The sequence below is a fragment of the Anguilla rostrata genome, chromosome 15, assembly GCF_018555375.3.
Source record: "Anguilla rostrata isolate EN2019 chromosome 15, ASM1855537v3, whole genome shotgun sequence".
NCBI lineage: Eukaryota > Metazoa > Chordata > Actinopteri > Anguilliformes > Anguillidae > Anguilla > Anguilla rostrata.
The window spans coordinates 36,340,829-36,359,104 of record NC_057947.1 but is presented as its reverse complement, the minus strand read 5'-3'; the positions used below and the strand labels follow the sequence as shown (position 1 = coordinate 36,359,104).

The window sequence follows — 18,276 nt, the reverse complement described above, 5'->3', positions numbered from 1 at the left end:
CGGGGCTGATGGGAATCGTGCGGTGCGGGACGAGGCCCATGCTGGCGGGACAGTGGGCGCAGGTGCCGCTTCCTCCAGGGACCCCCGGAACATTCCGTCTGCTGTCTGCTGATGGGTGCGGGTGATTAGGGGAGCGAGTTCCTGTCTGGGGGTCGGTACGCGTAGAGGACAGGACAGGCTGTAGCTGTCTTGTCACACAAGCGCACGTGACCAGGTTGAACGTACGACCCATCCCGCACACGCTACTGCCTCTGCTGCTCTTCTCTGGAAAGTGCCAAAGTTCACAGAATCTCTCTCCCCTGACTGGTTAATGGAAGCGCCTGTCACAGCACTTTAACAGAAGATGACATGGCGTACAGATTCCTGCTCACATGTAGGAGTGATCCGAACACAGGCAGCCAGCTCAGCGCGGAGGGAGGGCTGGCTCAGCTCATTTCTCACGGTTTACAGTTCAGTCAGTCAGCGGACGTTTTTGACCACGGCGGCGTACAGAAGAGCGTTTGGCGTGATGAGCATAAGCCGTTGGAGATAAAGCTGGAGATGCACAGTTGGCTGCAGTTACAGTCCTGAGTGCTCCTGTCATGGGGCCTCAGGACCTGTCTGGTGAGCTGCGGGGGGGTGGAATCACCCTGTCCTCCAGCAGGGACAGTCTCTCTCCAGGGGGTCATCTGGGATCTGTCCCACCCCCCCAGGACCCAGGCAGGGGGGTGCAGGTGTGTGCAGGTCCTGTCCTCCGCAGCCTTTGGGCTGAGCGCTCGGAACGCTGTTCAGTGCAGTGGCTGCGCACGCCGTGTTCGTGGGGTAGCGTGAGGCCCGGCGGGGCAGAGAGGGCGGGGCTGTCGGGCCGCAGGAGCGTGTGAATGAGGTGTGGTCATTCAATGATGTAACGCTCCTGTCCCAGGGTGAAGGGGGGGGGATTGGGGTTGGGGGGGGGGGGGTTCATCCCCGCTGTGGCTGCTCGGCTCGGAACAGACGCATTCCGCGGATTCCTCCCAGGCTCCGCGCCTCGCTGAACGCGGGGGGGCTGAACGCGGTCGTTCGCGGTCCCTAAAACCCCCCGTGCGGTCGGGGGGGCGGGGGGAGGAATAGTTCGCTGTGGCGCTCCAAGCAGCCCTGCGGTTCGGCCCCTGTCAGAACCCAAAAGGGGACGAGGTGTCTCTTCGAGGGGGCGGGGGGTTGGGGAGCAGTGGCAAAGGTGAGTTTGGGGGCTTCATCCCCCCCCCTTCCCGTCCTGTGTGGCCCGGTCCACCTGTGGACCCGTAAACACCTCTGGCGCGTGACCCTAATTCCTCTGATTGGCCCCCTGGAGCAGCCCTCCAATCCCAGCAGGCTGGTGTAGATCACCGCGTTGCGTCTGGAGAGGCTCATTAACACGGTGTGTGTGTCCCACAGAGAAACGAGGGTACAGAGTAAAGACTCCCAGCAGTGCTGCAGCGTGTAGACCTGCCTCCTTCAGCTGCTGTATTTCAGCACAGTGCAGTTCCCTCCCCAAAGCGCTCACTGACCCAGGCTCCAGCCCAGCGGCTGGGGCGGGACGCACAGCCAGCGATGGCCTCTGTGAGCCACATGCTCCATCGGGGGGAAGGCTGCATCAGCGGGGCGATGAGGTGATCGCTGGACCGCTTTTCCCTGGCAGTGCACTGAACATGCGGCTCTGATTTGGATCAGGGAGCTGCGTTTAGTCAAGCAGGATGCGTGTGCACCATTATGGCGGGTCTTCATAAATTTATTCCTGAGGTCTGCAGAACTGTGTGGGTTACATCGTGACGTGGCGACCAGCAGAAAATGTTTTTATTATATCATATTTATTATGTCATATTTTAAAACTATGGTGGGAGGATAAAAATATTCCTGATGCAAGGGCTTGGCGGCTGTAGTGGTGGACTGCAGGGTTTAAAGAGACGTCTGAATCGGTTCTGAGGCGTTTTAAACGGATACGTGTGTGTGCTGAGACTGCAGGAGATGTGGAGTAGGAGTTCTCCAGGCAGGGAGAGCTGCTTAGTCTGACCCCGGCGAACCCAACTCCACGTCACAGCTCGCTCAGTATGATCACATGACACGCAGATCCCCAGCTCGTACTCGGGGGAAATTAACAACAACTGTGCGACTCTGAGTGCTGCCCTCATCTGAACCCCGAGCCCGCACGGTCAGCACTTACAGTGGAGTCTGAACCCCAGGCCCGCGGGGTCAGCGCTTACAGTGGAGTCTGAACCCCAGGCCCGCGCAGTCAGCGCTTACAGTGGAGTGCGGATTTAGGGTCTGCACCGCTGGTCACACTTACAGGAGCTTTAGGTACAGCACCGTGATCGAGTTTTGCTTTATTGTCATTTTTGTGAGTTTGTGTGGAAGGTGTCATGAAGCTCCCCCTGTTTCTGTCAGATCACGATCGAGCGGGACAGCGGTCTGGACGTGAGCTCCCCGAAACACGGCCAGATGGACCCCAGTAACGCGCCCCACGTCGGGGGTAACCAGTGGGCCGGGGGCACAGGTGGGTTCTGGTTTTGGTTCCTGTTCTGGTTCTCCAGGTAGACCCCTCCTGACCCAGGTCAGTTAGATTGCTGTGTGTCCTCCTGCACCAGGGTCAGGCAGTTTGCACCATCGAGGACCAAAGGCCAGTGATAGGTCCTGAATATAAATATCTGTGTTTAAATGTGGTCTGGAAAAGAACACACCTGAATGATGCACAGTTTTTGAGAGGTTGCCAGTTTCTGTGCTTTATGTCTCCTTTTGTCTCACACCTCAGTCTTGATCACCTCTCATCATCAGTAAAGCTCTGTCACTGCAGCCTGCTGCTCAGTCTGATGTTCGGCTGCTGTGCCCTCCTCGTCCTCTAGGGGGCAGAGACACGGCGGGGCTCGGGGGCCGGGGCGGCCCGTACCGCCTGGACGCGGGGCACACGGTGCACCAGGTTTCCCAGGCCGAGAAGGACGCTGTGCCTGAGGAGGTGCGGCGGGCGGCCCGGGACATGGCGGAGAAGGCCTTCAAAGAGAGGTAGGCCCGACACGCCCTGATACTGAGCACGCCCAAATACTAAACCCACTCCTCTACTGAGCACGCCCTGCTACTGAACACACCCCTCTACTGAACACGCCCTGCTACTGAACACACCCCTCTACTGACCACCCCTCTACTGAACATGCCTGTCTACTGAACACACCCCTTTACACTGAACACGCCCTGCTACTGAACACACCCCTCTACTGAACACGCCCTGCTACTGAACATGCCCTGCTACTGAACACGCCCCTCTACACTGAACATGCCCCTCTCCATCAGAACAAATCCTCCTCTTTTCACAGTTATACCCAGTCCTGCATTATTAGGTGGTGACCGGTATAGCCACTTTAATTGTAAAATGAAATAAGCCAGGAAGTGAATGTGGGTGATTACTTGGTGCTGAGCAGGCAGATGTTGTTTGTGAGGCTGAAGCCTGACCTGTGTGAGATGAGATGGCAGGGCGGGATTATTACGCCCTTCAGCTGTTATTCATGCGGAAAGTTCCGGATGCCTGGGAGGCTCTTACAGAGCGCATTCTGATGGACGCTGAGGCTGACAGACTTGCAGCCCCGCGGAGGTGCTGCCCCCCCCCCCCCCCAGCCATGCTAAGTATGCGCGGGGTCGGCCGCATGAATGGCGGGATTCTCTGGGCTGGATGTGTGATCTCAGAGCGCTGGACTGGGTGTGAGCATCGGCCTGAAAGGCAGCCACTGTTCTCCGGCCCCTGAGCCCCTCCTTACCCCCCCCAAACCCCCCCGCCTTGTCTCTGACCCCCCCCAAGACCCCCCCGCCACGTCTCTGACCTCACCCCCCCCACCCAACCCCGCCGCCCTGTCTCTGACCCGCCCCCCCCAAACCCCCCCCCGCCTCTGAGCCCCCCCAAACCCCCCACCCTGTCTCTAAGCCCCCCCCAAACCCCCCACCCTGTCTCTGAGCCCCCCCCCCCCAACCCCCCTCCCTGTCTCTGAGCCTGTACCTGTCCCGTCTCTGCCTGTGTCATGTGATCAGAAACAGCCTGTACCTGTCCCGTCTCTGCCTGTGTCATGTGATCAGAAACAGCCTGTACCTGTCCCGTCTCTGCCTGTGTCATGTGATCAGAAACAGCCTGTACCTGTCCCGTCTCTGCCTGTGTCATGTGATCAGAAACAGCCTGTACCTGTCCCGTCTCTGCCTGTTTGGTGTGAAGATGAGGGAGGAAGACTCAAGGAGAGACAGAAGCTTTTTTGTGGTTTTTTTGTCGTTTACTGATTCTCCCCACAGATGTGCCGTTTATTTCCTGCTGCATGCCTCTCTCTCTCTCTCTCTCTTTCTCTTTCTTTCTCCCTTACTCTCTTTATCTCTCCCTTTCCCCTCTCCCTCTGTCTCTCTCCCTCTGTCTTTCCCTCTCACTTTCTCATTCTCTCTCTCTCTCTCTCTCTCACTCTCTCTCCCTCCCTCCCTCACACGCACACACACTCACAGACAGGTGTATTTCATGGCGTTGTTTATGGTGTTGTTTACGTCAGTGTGGTATAGCTGACGTGAGCTTTATCATGTTGCTCCTGTCTGTCTCTGTAGCGGTTTTGTTAGCGTGTTGCTCCTGTCTGTCTATGTAGCGGTTTTGTTAGCGTGTCGCTCGTGTCTGTCTGCCTGGCGGTTGCAGTGAGAGCTGTGCCCCAGTGTTATATCAGCAGCGCAGATCGGAGAGCAGGCAGGAAGTGCGACCACATCTCATGCGCCTCACCTGCAGGCCTCTCTCTCAACCTCTCCTCCCTCCCTCCAGCCTCCTCCTCCCCCTCCCTCTCCCTCCCCCTCCCCCCCCCTCTCTTCTGATTTCCACTCCCCACCCCCCTCTGCTGATGGTTCCTCTCTCTCCCGGTCTGCAGGCTGAAGGAGATCCAGATGAGTCAGTACGACGCCGCCACGTACGAGCGATTCTCTGGAGCCGTCCGGCGGCAGGTGCAGTCCCTGCGCATCATCCTGGACAGCCTGCAGGTAACGAGCCCTGAACACCTCAGTACTGAACACAGCAGCCTGAACACCGCAGCGTTCAGCCCTGAACACCTCATCCCTGAACTCGGGGTGGTCGCAGTCAGGGGTGGGGGGAGGACGGGAGGGGGGTGGTGTCAGAGACATGAAAGCACCCGTATTAGGAACCCACCCCCACCCCCACCCCCACCCCCCGGCAGGCGATACGCTCTGCGGGTAATCACTGTGCAACAAAGGAGTCAAATTTAACCCACACTAGGAGAGGGAATCCTTGGGCTGGGGGTATAGGACGTCCCGTGTGTGGTCCGGTACGTCCCATCCCCGTCTGCAGCTCCCTCTGTCCCAGGCCAGCCCTAAAACCCTCCGCCTCTCCTCGGACCTCTCTGCCCCAGAGCAGTCAGACCTCTCTGTTCCAGAGCAGTCAGACCTCTCTGCCCCAGAGCAGTCAGACCTCTCTGCCCCAGAGCAGTCAGACCTCTCTGCCCCAGAGCAGACAGACCTCTCTGCCCCAGAGCAGTCAGACCTCTCTGTCCCAGAGCAGTCAGACCTCTCTGTCCCAGAGCAGTCAGACCTCTCTGCCCCAGAGCAGTCAGACCTCTCTGCCCCAGAGCAGTCAGACCTCTCTGTCCCTCCACAATCAGACCTCTCTGCCCCAGAGCAGTCAGACCTCTCTGTCCCAGAGCAGTCAGATCTCTCTGTCCCAGAGCAGTCAGACCTCTCTGCCCCAGAGCAGTCAGACCTCTCTGCCCCAGAGCAGTCAGACCTCTCTGCCCCAGAGCAGTCAGACCTCTCTGTCCCACTGCAGTCAGACCTCTCTGTCCCAGAGCAGTCAGACGTCTCTGCCCCAGGGCAGTCAGACCTCTCTGCCCCAGAGCAGTCAGACCTCTCTGCCCCAGAGCAGTCAGACCTCTCTGCCCCAGAGCAGTCAGACCTCTCTGCCCCAGAGCAGTCAGACCTCTCTGCCCCAGAGCAGTCAGACCTCTCTGTCCCTCCACAGTCAGACCTCTCTGCCCCAGAGCAGTCAGACCTCTCTGTCTCTCCACAGTCAGACCTCTCTGTCCCAGAGCAGTCAGATTTCGCCGTTCAGGTCCTCACGGTTCTCTCTGCGCTCGCCTGTGACTGCGGTCCTCTCTCTCTGCTTGTGTTTGAAGCGCACGCAAAAGCCACACACCACCCACTCCCTTAATTACCTCCCTGAATCATTCTCCAGGTATTCTGGGAAAAGACCTGGCTTCGTGTCCATACCTGAATTTACTTCACTTCAAAAAGAACACAAGTCACAGGAGAATTAATGCAAACAACCAGAGTGTTTTTAGTGGCTGTTTTCTTTACCAGGAATGTGAAGTGACATATTTGGGCATGTAATCTTTTTTATGTGTTTCACGCCTGCTAGTCTGTGGCAGGTTTGTACTCAGGCACACAGTAGTTCTCTCACACAGAACTCTTTGAGCTGGGAAACTGAAGTCTGGTAAGTAGCACTGCTGGCTTTGTCTTCAGCCTGATGGTTGGCCTGGTTGTGCAGTGATGTCACTGAGTGATGTCATGATTGGCCACAGATCACACTCACCTGGTGTGTCAGGTAAAAACAGCCCCTGATTGGAGGGGAGGAATGAAAACCAGCAGCACCATTGGCCCCCGAGGGCCACGTTTCAGTTGCACTGTCTGGTATTGGACCCACTGAGCATTCCCATACCACAGCGAAATTCAGTGCTAATTAAATTCACGGGTCAGACAAATGTAATATGTATTTTTTAGATTATTGTCTATTTAGCCTTAATTCTTTGTCCATTTTGACAGATTGCTTTGCGGTGGAATGTAGAGTAAAATGATCAGAGTGAAAACCCTGCATGATATGATCTGTGAAAGTTAATCTTGAAATGGCTAACGCGCTGTAGCGGTCCCTAATGTGTGTCTGTGTGATGGGGGTAAGAGGACCTTCTCAGTTAGGCAGATCATTCAGCCTGAGCGTAGCAGCTGTGGAGCTCTAACCATAAACAAATAGCGGCTCTATTCAGCAAATAACAATCCTGAATCACAGATTATCATTTAATCGCTTGTTTGTCTGTGGAGGTAAGTCCATAAGCCTGCTACTTTACCTGCAACAACATGAGCTCAACAGGGCAGTCCTTCAGTTAAACAGCACAAGATCGTATTTTCATATCTTGAACCTTGTTCTTCAAAAAATGAAAATAGCAATTCGGTTTTTGCAGATGTAACTGTTTTGAAATTAATGTCAGTCTGGTTTAATAAAGCCGTACTCACACTCAGTCAGGTTTAATAAAGCTGTACTCACACTCAGTCAGGTTTAATAAAGCTGTACTCACACTCAGTCAGGTTTAATAAAGCCGTACTCACACACACTCAGGTTTAATAAAGCCGTACTCACACTCAGTCAGGTTTAATAAAGTCGTACTCACACTCAGGTTTAATAAAGCCGTACTCACACTCAGTCAGGTTTAATAAAGTCGTACTCACACTCAGGTTTAATAAAGCCGTACTCACACTCAGTCAGGTTTAATAAAGCTGTACTCACACTCAGTCAGGTTTAATAAAGCTGTACTCACACTCAGTCAGGTTTAATAAAGCCGTACTCTCACACACTCAGGTTTAATAAAGCCGTACTCTCACACACTCAGGTTTAATAAAGCCGTACTCACACTCAGTCAGGTTTAATAAAGCTGTACTCACACTCAGTCAGGTTTAATAAGGCTGTACTCACACTCAGTCAGGTTTAATAAAGCTGTACTCACACTCAGTCAGGTTTAATAAAGCCGTACTCACACTCAGTCAGGTTTAATAAAGCTGTACTCACACTCAGTCAGGTTTAATAAAGCTGTACTCACACTCAGTCAGGTTTAATAAAGCCGTACTCACACTCAGTCAGGTTTAATAAAGCCGTACTCACACTCAGTCTGGTTTAATAAAGCTGTACTCACACTCAGTCAGGTTTAATAAAGCTGTACTCACACTCAGTCTGGTTTAATAAAGCTGTACTCACTCTCAGTCGGGTTTAATGAAGCTGTACTCACACTCAGTCAGGTTTAATAAAGCTGTACTCAGACTCAGTCAGGTTTAATAAAGCTGTACTCAGACTCAGTCAGGTTTAATAAAGCCGTACTCACACTCAGTCTGGTTTAATAAAGCTGTACTCACACTCAGTCTGGTTTAATAAAGCTGTACTCACACTCAGTCTGGTTTAATAAAGCTGTCTCACGTGGAAGCCAGACTTGCTCGACTCAGTACTTTTGATAAAGCTGTAATCTTCCCATGAGTCATGGTTCCTAGCGTGAATTCACACCTCTCAGGTTTCATAGTTTACTCAATCTCTGTCATAAGCTTTCTCTGCTGAGCCAGAAGGCTCTGTGGGGTCTCTGGAGTCGGTTTTGTTCTGTGAGATCTTCTCTGCAGAGTCACTGCGCTGTGCAGGGTGAATTCGAGAGTCAGGCTGGGGTCTTGCTCGTGAGTCTCTATGTTTTTTCTGTCAAGTCCTTGGGTCTGCAGAGTCAGGCTTTGTGTTTCTGTGCAGAGGGGTCCTGTAGAGTCTCTGCAGAGTCAGGCTTTGTGTTTCTGTGCAGAGGGGTCCTGTAGAGTCTCTGCAGAGGGGTGCTGTAGGGTCTCTGCAGAGGGGTCCTGTAGGGTCTCTGCAGGGTCAGGCTTTGTGTCAGTGAGGGGAGGTGTTGCAGGTTACTCTGGGGTTTTGCAGACGCTCATTTAGAAACGAAACTCATCTAAAACATCCCGCGACTCCCATCTGATGCTCTGCATGGTTTGTTTATTATCAGTTTCCGTGGTGATCCCAACAACAGTCATATTCTTGTCGCTTGTTGGTTCTGACTGGTGCTCATAACATGGTTATGAAAAGTTCTCGGATGAATTCTCACATGGTGGTGTGGATGATCTTTGATTCCTACCTCTCAGTGTATGATTTTTTATTTTTAAGCTGGTAAAATGCTCCAGCCGGTCTCCAGCTGGTTTGTAGTTGTAAGCAGAAACTGCCCTATACAGAAGTAAATATCTTTTGGTTTTTGACTTCTGCTGGTGAACGTTGTGGCAAGGAGCCCCTGTCCCCTGTGGGCGTGACGGACGTATTAGCTTTAGGGCTGAAATGACGAACGTTAGCTTTAGGGCTGAAATGATGGGTGTATTAGTTTTAGGGCTGAAATGACGGGTGTATTAGCTTTAGGGCTGAAATGACGGGTGTATTAGCTTTAGGGCTGAAATGACGGGTGTATTAGCTTTAGAGCTGAAATGACGGGTGTACTTAGGCTAATGAGTGAGCTTAGCTGAAATGACGGTGTTAGCTAGGCGATTTGCGGCGTTAGCTAGGGCTGAAATGAGGGTGTTAGTTAGCTGAAATGCGGTGTATTAGCTTTAGGCGAAAGACGGTTTATACTTAAGTGAAATGACGAGCATTGGCTTCAGGGCTGAAATGACAGGGGTGTGTCTCTGCAGGCTAAAGGGAAGGAGAGGCAGTGGCTGAAGAACCAGGCCCTGGGGGAGCTGGACGACGCCAAGATCATCGACGGCCTGACCGGGGAAAAAGCCATATACAAGCGCCGGGGCGAGCTGGAGCCAGAGGTGAAAGGTCATGACCCGCCGCCCAGGGGTCACCCAATCTGTGTCCCCTAAAAAAAAGGGGGGTGCATTACGCCAGTCCAGTATTGGCATATTACTGTTGGTCACGGGACCATTTACGAGGGATGGATTTTTTTTGTGCTTATAACACATACACACTTACCCACAGTGCTTATAAAATACGCACACACACACACACACACAGAAGCGTGCACGCACACACACAGAAGCACGCACGCACACACACACGCCCGCACACCACGCACACACACACACGCACACAGAAGCACGCACTCACGCGCACACACCACACACACACACACACTCACACACACACACACACACACTCACACACACACACACACACACACACACACACACACACACACACACACACGCAGTGCTTATTTAGGCTCGCAGTGCTTAGTGTGGGATTTGCTGCATGGTTATTTCCAGACGTGTGTGTAATTATTGTCAGATATTGCGTTTCAGATCTGAATCACCGTGGAGATCTCTAACTGCAGTCCAGTCCTGCACGTGTTCGGGTGCTGGAGCTCAATGTAACTTTAGCCCTTAAGCTGTTTATCCTCGCCCCAGAAAGAAAAACAGCATCTGCACTTTAAAAAGTTAACGCTACTCTTAGGAAATATCCGCTGCCTGCATACTTGCCTTAGTTTGACTTGGTTTTTCTTTTTTGTGAGTTCAGAACCCTTTGTAGTTTATTAAAAGGTGGCTCAAGTGTAGTTTGATCTGTCATTAATCATTTATCAAGTTCGATAATCTTCAATTGTCCTTTAGTATTTTCTGAATGTCTTGGTGAAATATTTTCCATTTTTTTGCCTGTGCATATTCACACGCTGTCTTTGAAAGATGTGCAGACGAAGTAATGCATTAACATTATTAAATGCAGATTCAGTACGTGGTTTGTATGACTGGGGCCTTGTTTAAAGTTTGGGTCGACCGGTCCTGCAGCGTTCTGAATTTTTTACAGAGTCTGCAATGGCCGCCTTGGACTTAAAGCCCTCCTACCTCTCACCTTAACACCCCCCCCCCACCAGCAGCCCTGTTTTAACCTGTCGTGCCCCCCCCATGACGTGCCTGGCAGGCAGAAGAGTGATGGACTGTGGGCTTGTGAAAGGAATACGTTTAAGGAGGTCTTGTGTTATGTGGGTTATTTGAGACACCGGGGGGTTTTACTGTGGGAAAAGTGGAGATGTCATTCTTTCTCCTCTCTCCTCTCTTTCTCCTCTCTCCTCTCTCCTCTCTCCTTTCTCCTCTTTCTCCTCTCTCCCCCGTCTCCCCCGCTCTGTACTGGATTATTTTTGAAGCTGTTCCAGCCTCCACATCACCTCAATGGGCCTCTGCCCTGCAGCCCCGGGTGCATACCATAGATGCTGCAGGAACACAGTCCGCTCGCTGCAAAGGCCCCTGGGCCAGTTTCCACTGGGGGGCGGGGGGCGGGAGGGGGGACATGCACTGTGGGACGCGTTTATGAATATGCCTTGTGTGGACCTTAGGGTCAAACACTTTCCCTGGGGGATTATTTTCAAACTCTCTTTAGCTCAAAAGTCAGTTCACTTGGCTGTTAGGTAAACGATTCATCTTTCTTTTTTTTCAAAGCCTCACTTTGCAGAATTGCATAATAGCTGTTCACTCAGTTATATGTTTACAATGAAGATCCCCCACTGTCAAAAACCTGTCCTGTAGTGCTCATGACCTCGTTTTGTGTGTGCGTGTGTGTGTGCATGTGTTCAGCTGGGGTTTCCTGTTGTTCTCATGAACTGGTGTGTGTGTGTGTGTGTGTGTGTGTTTGGCCGAGGTGTCCTGTAGTGCTCATGACCTTGTTGTTGTGTGTGTGTGTGTGTGTGTGTGTGTGTGTGTGTGTGTGTGTGTGTGTTTGGCTGGGGTGTCCTGTAGTGCTCATGACCTTATGTTGTGTGTGTTTTGTGTGGGGTGTCCTGTAGTGCTCATGACCTTGTTGTTGTTGTGTGTGTGTGTGTGTGTTTGGCTGGGGTGTCCTGTAGTGCTCATGACCTTGTTGTGTGTGTTTGGCTGGGGTGTCCTGTAGTGCTCATGACCTTGTTATGTGTGTGTGTGTGTGTGTGTGTGTGTGTGTGTGTGTGTTTGGATGGGGTGTCCTGTAGTGCTCATGACCTTGTTGTGTGTGTGTGTGCTTGGCCGAGGGCAGCTGGGCACTCCGCAGCAGAAGCCCAAGCGGCTGAGGCTGCTGGTGGACGTTTCGGGGAGCATGTACCGCTTCAACGGGGTGGACGGGCGCCTGGAGCGCTCCATGGAGGCCGTGTGCATGGTGATGGAGGCGCTGGAGAACTACGAGCACAAGTTCAAGGTGAGCCCCGCAGGTGCTGCAGCCCGTGCTCAGGTGCTATAGTATAACATGACTCTGGTTTCTCTGCTTTTTATCGCAGGTAAGATATGGCCCTGCTTCCAAATCTGAAATTGACCTGTATATGCTGGAAAAATAAAATAAGGTTTTATCGCAGGTACTAGCATATCTTCTCTAAGGTAAAGAGAAAATGTACCAGAGTCATATTACCGAGTGCTTCACGTCCCTTTTCATTAGCAACTGTGATTTTATGAAATAGGTTCATTCCAAATGGCTATTTACTCCTTTAAAATGTGTTAAAAATGGTAAAACTGTTTTTCAGTGAAAACTGGTAATTTTTTAGAATGTTAAATCTGGGTGAAAAATGAATTTACTCTTTTTTAGAAATCATGCATATTTATGAGTGAAAAATGAATACAGATGTGTCATATGGATAAATGGTCAGGTCAGTTGATAGGTGGGAACGAGCATGTGGTCAGCTGACCAGGTCAGTTTGAGTGTAGGGTGGGGACACAGGGAGCAGGTGAGCAGTTGAACTGAAGGCTTCTCCCTCTGTCACAGAATAGAGAAAAAAAACAGAGTACTTGTTTCTTCTGCCGTCATGGCAACGGAGCGCGTCCACTAATATTACTTCCCCAAAACAGAGAAGCTTCAGATCCCCCCAGTCTGGGAGCCCCACCCAAACGAACAGCCACATCCTCTGAGTGTTTAGGAAGGTTGCCGTGGAGACATCTGGACTCCGTCCTGCTAACTTCCCCCTCACTGCCGCTGTCCTGCTAACTCCTGCCCCTCTGCTCTCCACGCTGTCCTCATTAGTCTGGACGCCTCGTTTGAGCAGACTCCTCACACTGAGCTCACATGGAGCCTGTTTCCCTGGGAACTGCAGATGTGCTGCTCCTCACTGGAGCCAAATCAGCTGTACTGAGAGAGAGAGACAGAGAGAGAGAGAAACAGAGAGGGAGGGTAGGGGGAGAGAGCAGAGGGAGAGGCATCTGTTGCTTTGAATATCTTTGTGTCTTTGAACCCACACTGAATCACTGAGTCTCTCTCTCTCTCTCTCTCACACACACATTCACACACACACACACACACACACACACACGCTTTGGCAGTCACTGTGCCTGGCAGATCAGATATCATCTCTCTTTTCTTGTTCTAACCCATGACATGCTGCGTAGACACAGATCTGATATCAGGTAGACACCTGTGCGGTCCAATAAGACAGGTGTTCTCATACTCAGGTGAGTTTGTGACGCTAGATTAGTGAATGTGGATTTCCTCCCTTGAGTGACTGGTCAGACCACAGCGTTAAACAGGGTGATGTGAATCACACAGACGCTCAGCCTGTGTCCAGTGTGTCTCCAGGGCTCAGTAGATGCTCATGGTCTCCAGGGCCCAGGAGATGCTCATGGTCTCCAGGGCCCAGTAGATGCTCATGGTCTCCAGGGCCCAGTAGATGCTCATGGTCTCCAGGGCCCAGTAGATGCTCATGGCCTCCAGGGCCTAGTAGATGCTCATGGTCTCCAGGGCCCAGGAGATGCTCATGGTCTCCAGGGCCCAGTAGATGCTCATGGCCTCCAGGGCCCAGAGATGCTCATGGTCTCCAGGGCCCAGAGATGCTCAGGTCTCCAGGGCCCAGAGATGCTCATGGTCTCCAGGGCCCAGGAGATGCTCATGGTCTCCAGGGCCCAGTAGATGCTCATGGTCTCCAGGGCCCAGTAGATGCTCATGGTCTCCAGGGCCCAGTAGATGCTCATGGTCTCCAGGGCCCAGTAGATGCTCATGGTCTCCAGGGCCCAGTAGATGCTCATGGTCTCCAGGGCCCAGTAGATGCTCATGGTCTCCAGGGCCCAGTCGATGCTTACGGGGGCAGATTCATGCGGTGCTCAGATCACTCTTTGTACAGCCTCACACACACCATGCGTGTGTTCATCCTCTCTTCAGGTCGCTGGGTTTATTGTGCTCAGTGTTGCATGTGTACAGCACACTCCCGCAGGCAGAACGGACATGCTGTGCATCTGTGCTGAGCCCCTGACTGAGCGGGGAGGGCTTCAAACTTCACTCTTACATAAGAGAACCAGACGGCACTTTCACACGCCACTGAACTGCTGGTGCTGAGCAGCTGGGGCGGGGTGTTTATATCAGAGATCAGCTGGGAGGGGGTGTTTATATCAGAGATCAGCTGGGACAGGGTGTTTATATCAGAGATCAGCTGGGACCGGGTGTTTATACCAGAGATCAGCTGGGACAGGGTGTTTATATCAGAGATCAGCTGGGACAGGGTGTTTTTATCAGAGATCAGCTGGGACAGGATTGTTGTATCGGAGATCAGCGGCATGTTTTGCTCTTGAGCCACACTGTTGGTGCGTATTCTAACTGGGCTCAATAAAGTTGCTTACCTTCCTAACTGCGCCTGATGTGACGCCTGAATGAAAGGTTGTGAAACGCACAACGGCGTTGAGCTCTGTGCTCTGCTCTTTCGCTTCGCTGAGAGCCTCACTCTGGCCTGATTTAACTTCACTGTGATAGCCTCACTCTGGCCTGATTTAGCTTCGCTGAGAGCCTCACTCTGGCCTGATTTAACTTCACTGTGATAGCCTCACTCTGGCCCGATTGGCCGCAGAATCGGCACATTGTCCTGGGAGCTTTAGCAGCTCGCTGTAATCATGATCTCAGATGAGCCCGTTATGCAAGCTTTAGTGCCTCAAAGGGAACGGGACAGCCTGTGAATCTGTGCTCGTTTAGGGCCTGAGCTCCTCAGCCCAGCCGAGACAAATAGCCTGCTCCTGCTGTAGCTGTCTGTGCTGTAGCCTGCTCCTCCTGTAGCTGTCAGTGCTGTAGCCTGCTCCTCCTGTAGCTATCTGTGCTGTAGCCTGCTCCTCCTGTAGCTGTCTGTGCTGTAGCCTGCTCCTGCTGTAGCTGTCTGTGCTGTAGCCTGCTCCTCCTGTAGCTGTCTGTGCTGTAGCCTGCTCCTGCTGTAGCTGTCTGTGCTGTAGTCTCCTCTTCCTGTAGCTGTAGCTGTCTGTGCTGTACTATCCTCTTTCTGTAGCTGTAGCTGTCTGTGCTGTAGCCTGCTCCTCCTGTAGCTGTCTGTCCTGTAGTCTCCTCTTCCTGTAGCTGTAGCTGTCTGTGCTGTACTGTCCTCTTTCTGTAGCTGTCAGTGCTGTAGCCTGCTCTTCCTGTTGCTGTAGCTGTCAGTGGTGCAGTCTGTTCCTCCTGTGCTGTAGCAGTCTGTGCTGTAGCCTGCTCCTCCTGTGCTGTAGCTGTCAGTGGTGCAGTCTCCTCTTCCTGTAGCTGTAGCTGTCTGTGCTGTACTATCCTCTTTCTGTAGCTGTCAGTGCTGCAGTCTGTTCCTCCTGTGCTGTTGCTGTCCGTATATTTGTCCCACAGTGGGGGGGCTCTCTGTGTAACCCTGCTGTCTCTCTCTGATCTTCACAGTATGACATCACTGGTCACTCCGGAGACGGCTTCGACATCGAGCTCGTCCGGAGCGACGGGGTCCCCAAAAACAACAAGCAGAGGCTGAAGGTGCTGAAGGTGAGTGGGACAGACCAGCCGGGGCGGGGTGGGGCATAGGGCACTGCGGGGTGCAGGGCGGGGGCCGAGGCTCGAACCCAGTGCCAGTAAACCAGTGGGCGTGGCCTGTCGCTGACACCACATGCACAAGATATCCGAGCAGGATTTTACATGAGGGGGATTCTGTGTGTTTTTGTGAGCTGTGGGTGCACTGACAGCCCCCGTCCCGCCCCCGTCCCGCAGACCATGCACGCCCATTCGCAGTTCTGCATGAGCGGGGACTACACGCTGGAGGGGACAGAGCACGCCATCCAGGTGCTGTCCCGTGAGGAAGCAGACGAGCACTTCGTCATCGTCCTGAGCGACGCCAACCTGGAGCGCTACGGAATCAGCCCGGACCGCTTCGCCCGCGCGCTCACCTGCAACGAGCAGGTCAACGCCTTCGCCATCTTCATCGGCTCGCTCGGCGACCAGGCGGAAAGGTGAGGGAGCGCGCCCTGTTTAAAAACGGGATTAAGGGACCGGTTCACGTCCTGGGACGAGCAGCAGGAGTACTGCGCCCTGTTTAAAAACGGGATTGAGGGACAGGTTCACGTCCTGGGACGAGCAGCAGGAGTACTGCGCCCTCCCGGCTTTAGAGATCTGCTGAGAATCCCGTACCAAGGTCCCCTTTCCCAGTACAGTCTGCTCAGTGAACCAGCGCTGGCCTGGTTCTGGTTCTGGTCCTGTTTCCACTAGAGAAGCACTTGGGGCCCCAGCTGCGCAGGCCCCAGCCCACACTAAGGTGCAGTGCTCTGTGGATAAGTGGAGTCTGGTCTTTATTGGCCCCCTTGATTTAGGGACCTGCTCTTTTTGTGCGTGCGTGTCTGCATGCTCTTCTTAAAGGAGCAGGTGACTGCACTGAATGGGCCTTATGGAGCAGCAGTGTCTGGTGAACGCCCTGTTTATTGGCCCTTTACCCATAGTCCCTTGCATGAATGATGCGTATTGTTCACCCACTGATCTTTTTCCAGGAGGTGGGGGTCGGGGTGGGTCTGGGGGGGTCGTCTGGGAGCATTGACAGGGATGGGACCGTTTCCGTGGTAACACTTTGGAGGTTGTTTTTTTCTTCTCCCTTTGTTGCTAGGCTCCAGAAAACCTTGCCGGCTGGACGTTCTTTTGTCGCCATGGACACCAAGCAGATCCCACAAATCCTGCAGCAGATCTTCACTTCTACCATGCTGTCCAGTGCCTGAGCGGGCTTGACCAATCACATGCCGTCTCTGAAATCCAACGGAAACTTGTGATGTTTTGAACTGGAGTGGTTTAACTGACAATCCCTTAGGTCCGTGGGAGACTCGTCCAGCCACAGCGTGTATTTATTACTGGATTAAGCCGTTAGTTTGTTTTGACATTTACCCCCCTTTAATGATCGCTTAATGTCCTGCTGGATGCCCCCCTCGTCCTGTCAGCCCAGTCAGAGTCAGTTCTCTGGGTCTGTTTTAGTGAGTCCTTCTCTGAGTTCTGCTCCGGGACGGTTTGTGTGTCCGTGTGAGTTCTGCTGAGAGGGAAGGACTGAGCGCGCTCATCAGATCAGAGGGCGGGATCTTCAGCTGTCAGTCATCCGTGTTCAGAGCAGATCCACTACAAACAGCCTTCCACCCTCATGTGTGTCCAGTGCACAGGTCCATTCCAGGAGGGATAAGGGTGTCCTGCTGGTTTTGGTTCCACACTGATGTCCTGGCTGAATATCAGCTGCGGGGTGCAGTGTGTCCTGCGCAGAACTGCGCAGTAAAACGGTTTCTCTGCGGATGCATGTGCAGTCTGCAGCTGTGACCCTCACACTCGTTACTGGGCTGATTACATAATGAGGTGTAGGCGCTGGGTGTCCTGGTACAGACTGGCCTTCGCTGTGCACACCTGCTATAATATCTATAATATCAAATCAGTAGCATTGCGTCACGTTTGGGCTCAGTCCTCAAGAAATGTAACTAATACTTTGAATGTATTATATGTTAGGAGATGTGCACTTTTATTAATGTTTTATTAACATTTTTATTCTGTGCATACTGTATAATTAATCTGTGGAAACTAAAGTCATCGCTTGCATGAATTGTCACAAGTGATCCGAATCATTGTTGCTAGGAGCAAAGTAAATTCCCATCTCTAATGAAGTAAACTTTCTCAGGTAAACGGGTTTGTGTTGTGTTTAAGGTGTGAGGTTGGCTGTGTTTAAGGTGTGAGGTTGGCTGTGTGTTTAAGATGTGAGGTTGGCTGTGTGTTTAAGATGTGAGGTTGGCTGTGTGTTTAAGATGTGAGGTTGGCTGTGTTTAAGGTGTGAGGTTGGCTGTGTGTTTAAGGTGTGAGGTTGGTTGTGTATTTAAGGTGTGAAGTTGGCTGTGTGTTTAAGGTGTGAGGTTGGCTGTGTTTAAGGTGTGAGGTTGGTTGTGTGTTTAAGGTGTGAGGTTGGCTGTGTGGTGTGTTAGGTGTGTTTGGAGGTTGGCTGTGTTTAAGGTGTGAGGTTGGTTGTGTGTTTAAGGTGTGAGGTTGGCTGTGTGTTTAAGTGAGTTGTGTGTTAAGGTTGGTTGGCTGTGTTTTAAGGTGTGAGGTTGGCTGTGTGTTTAAGGTGTGAGGTTGGCTGTGTTTAAGATGTGGTTGGTGTGTGTTTAAGTGAGGTTGGCTGTGTGTTTAAGGTGTGAGGTTGGCTTGTGTGTTTAAGATGTGAGGTTGGCTGTGTGTTTAAGTGTGTGGCTGTGTGTTTAAGTGTGAGGTTGGCTGGTGTTTAAGTGTGAGGTTGGCTGTGTGTTTAAGGTGTGAGGTTGGCTGGTGTTAAGATGTGAGGTTGGCTGTGTTTAGGTGTGAGGTTGGCTGTGTGTTTAAGGTGTGAGGTTGGCTGT

The 18,276-nt window shown here is 52.4% G+C and overlaps 1 protein-coding gene and 1 long non-coding RNA gene across 2 annotated transcripts in view; one reads left to right on the top strand and one right to left on the bottom strand.

Annotated features, from left to right (window-relative positions):
• vwa8 (von Willebrand factor A domain containing 8) overlaps positions 1–17,572 on the top strand; it is a 65,402-nt gene extending 47,830 nt beyond the window's left edge. The window contains exons 39-46 of the mRNA XM_064309687.1: positions 2,380–2,488; positions 2,835–2,991; positions 4,863–4,971; positions 9,418–9,543; positions 11,729–11,887; positions 15,323–15,421; positions 15,644–15,882; positions 16,527–17,572. Coding sequence (XP_064165757.1) covers positions 2,380–2,488; positions 2,835–2,991; positions 4,863–4,971; positions 9,418–9,543; positions 11,729–11,887; positions 15,323–15,421; positions 15,644–15,882; positions 16,527–16,635 — 1,107 coding nt within the window. The 3' untranslated portion in view covers positions 16,636–17,572. The remainder of the gene's footprint in view (positions 1–2,379; positions 2,489–2,834; positions 2,992–4,862; positions 4,972–9,417; positions 9,544–11,728; positions 11,888–15,322; positions 15,422–15,643; positions 15,883–16,526) is intronic.
• Positions 11,397–11,707, bottom strand: LOC135240338 (uncharacterized). Its single transcript, XR_010325656.1, has 2 exons — positions 11,619–11,707; positions 11,397–11,574 (listed from the first exon to the last, which is right to left on the bottom strand). It is a non-coding gene; the product is annotated as an uncharacterized LOC135240338 (long non-coding RNA).
• Positions 17,573–18,276: the final 704 nt, after the last annotated feature.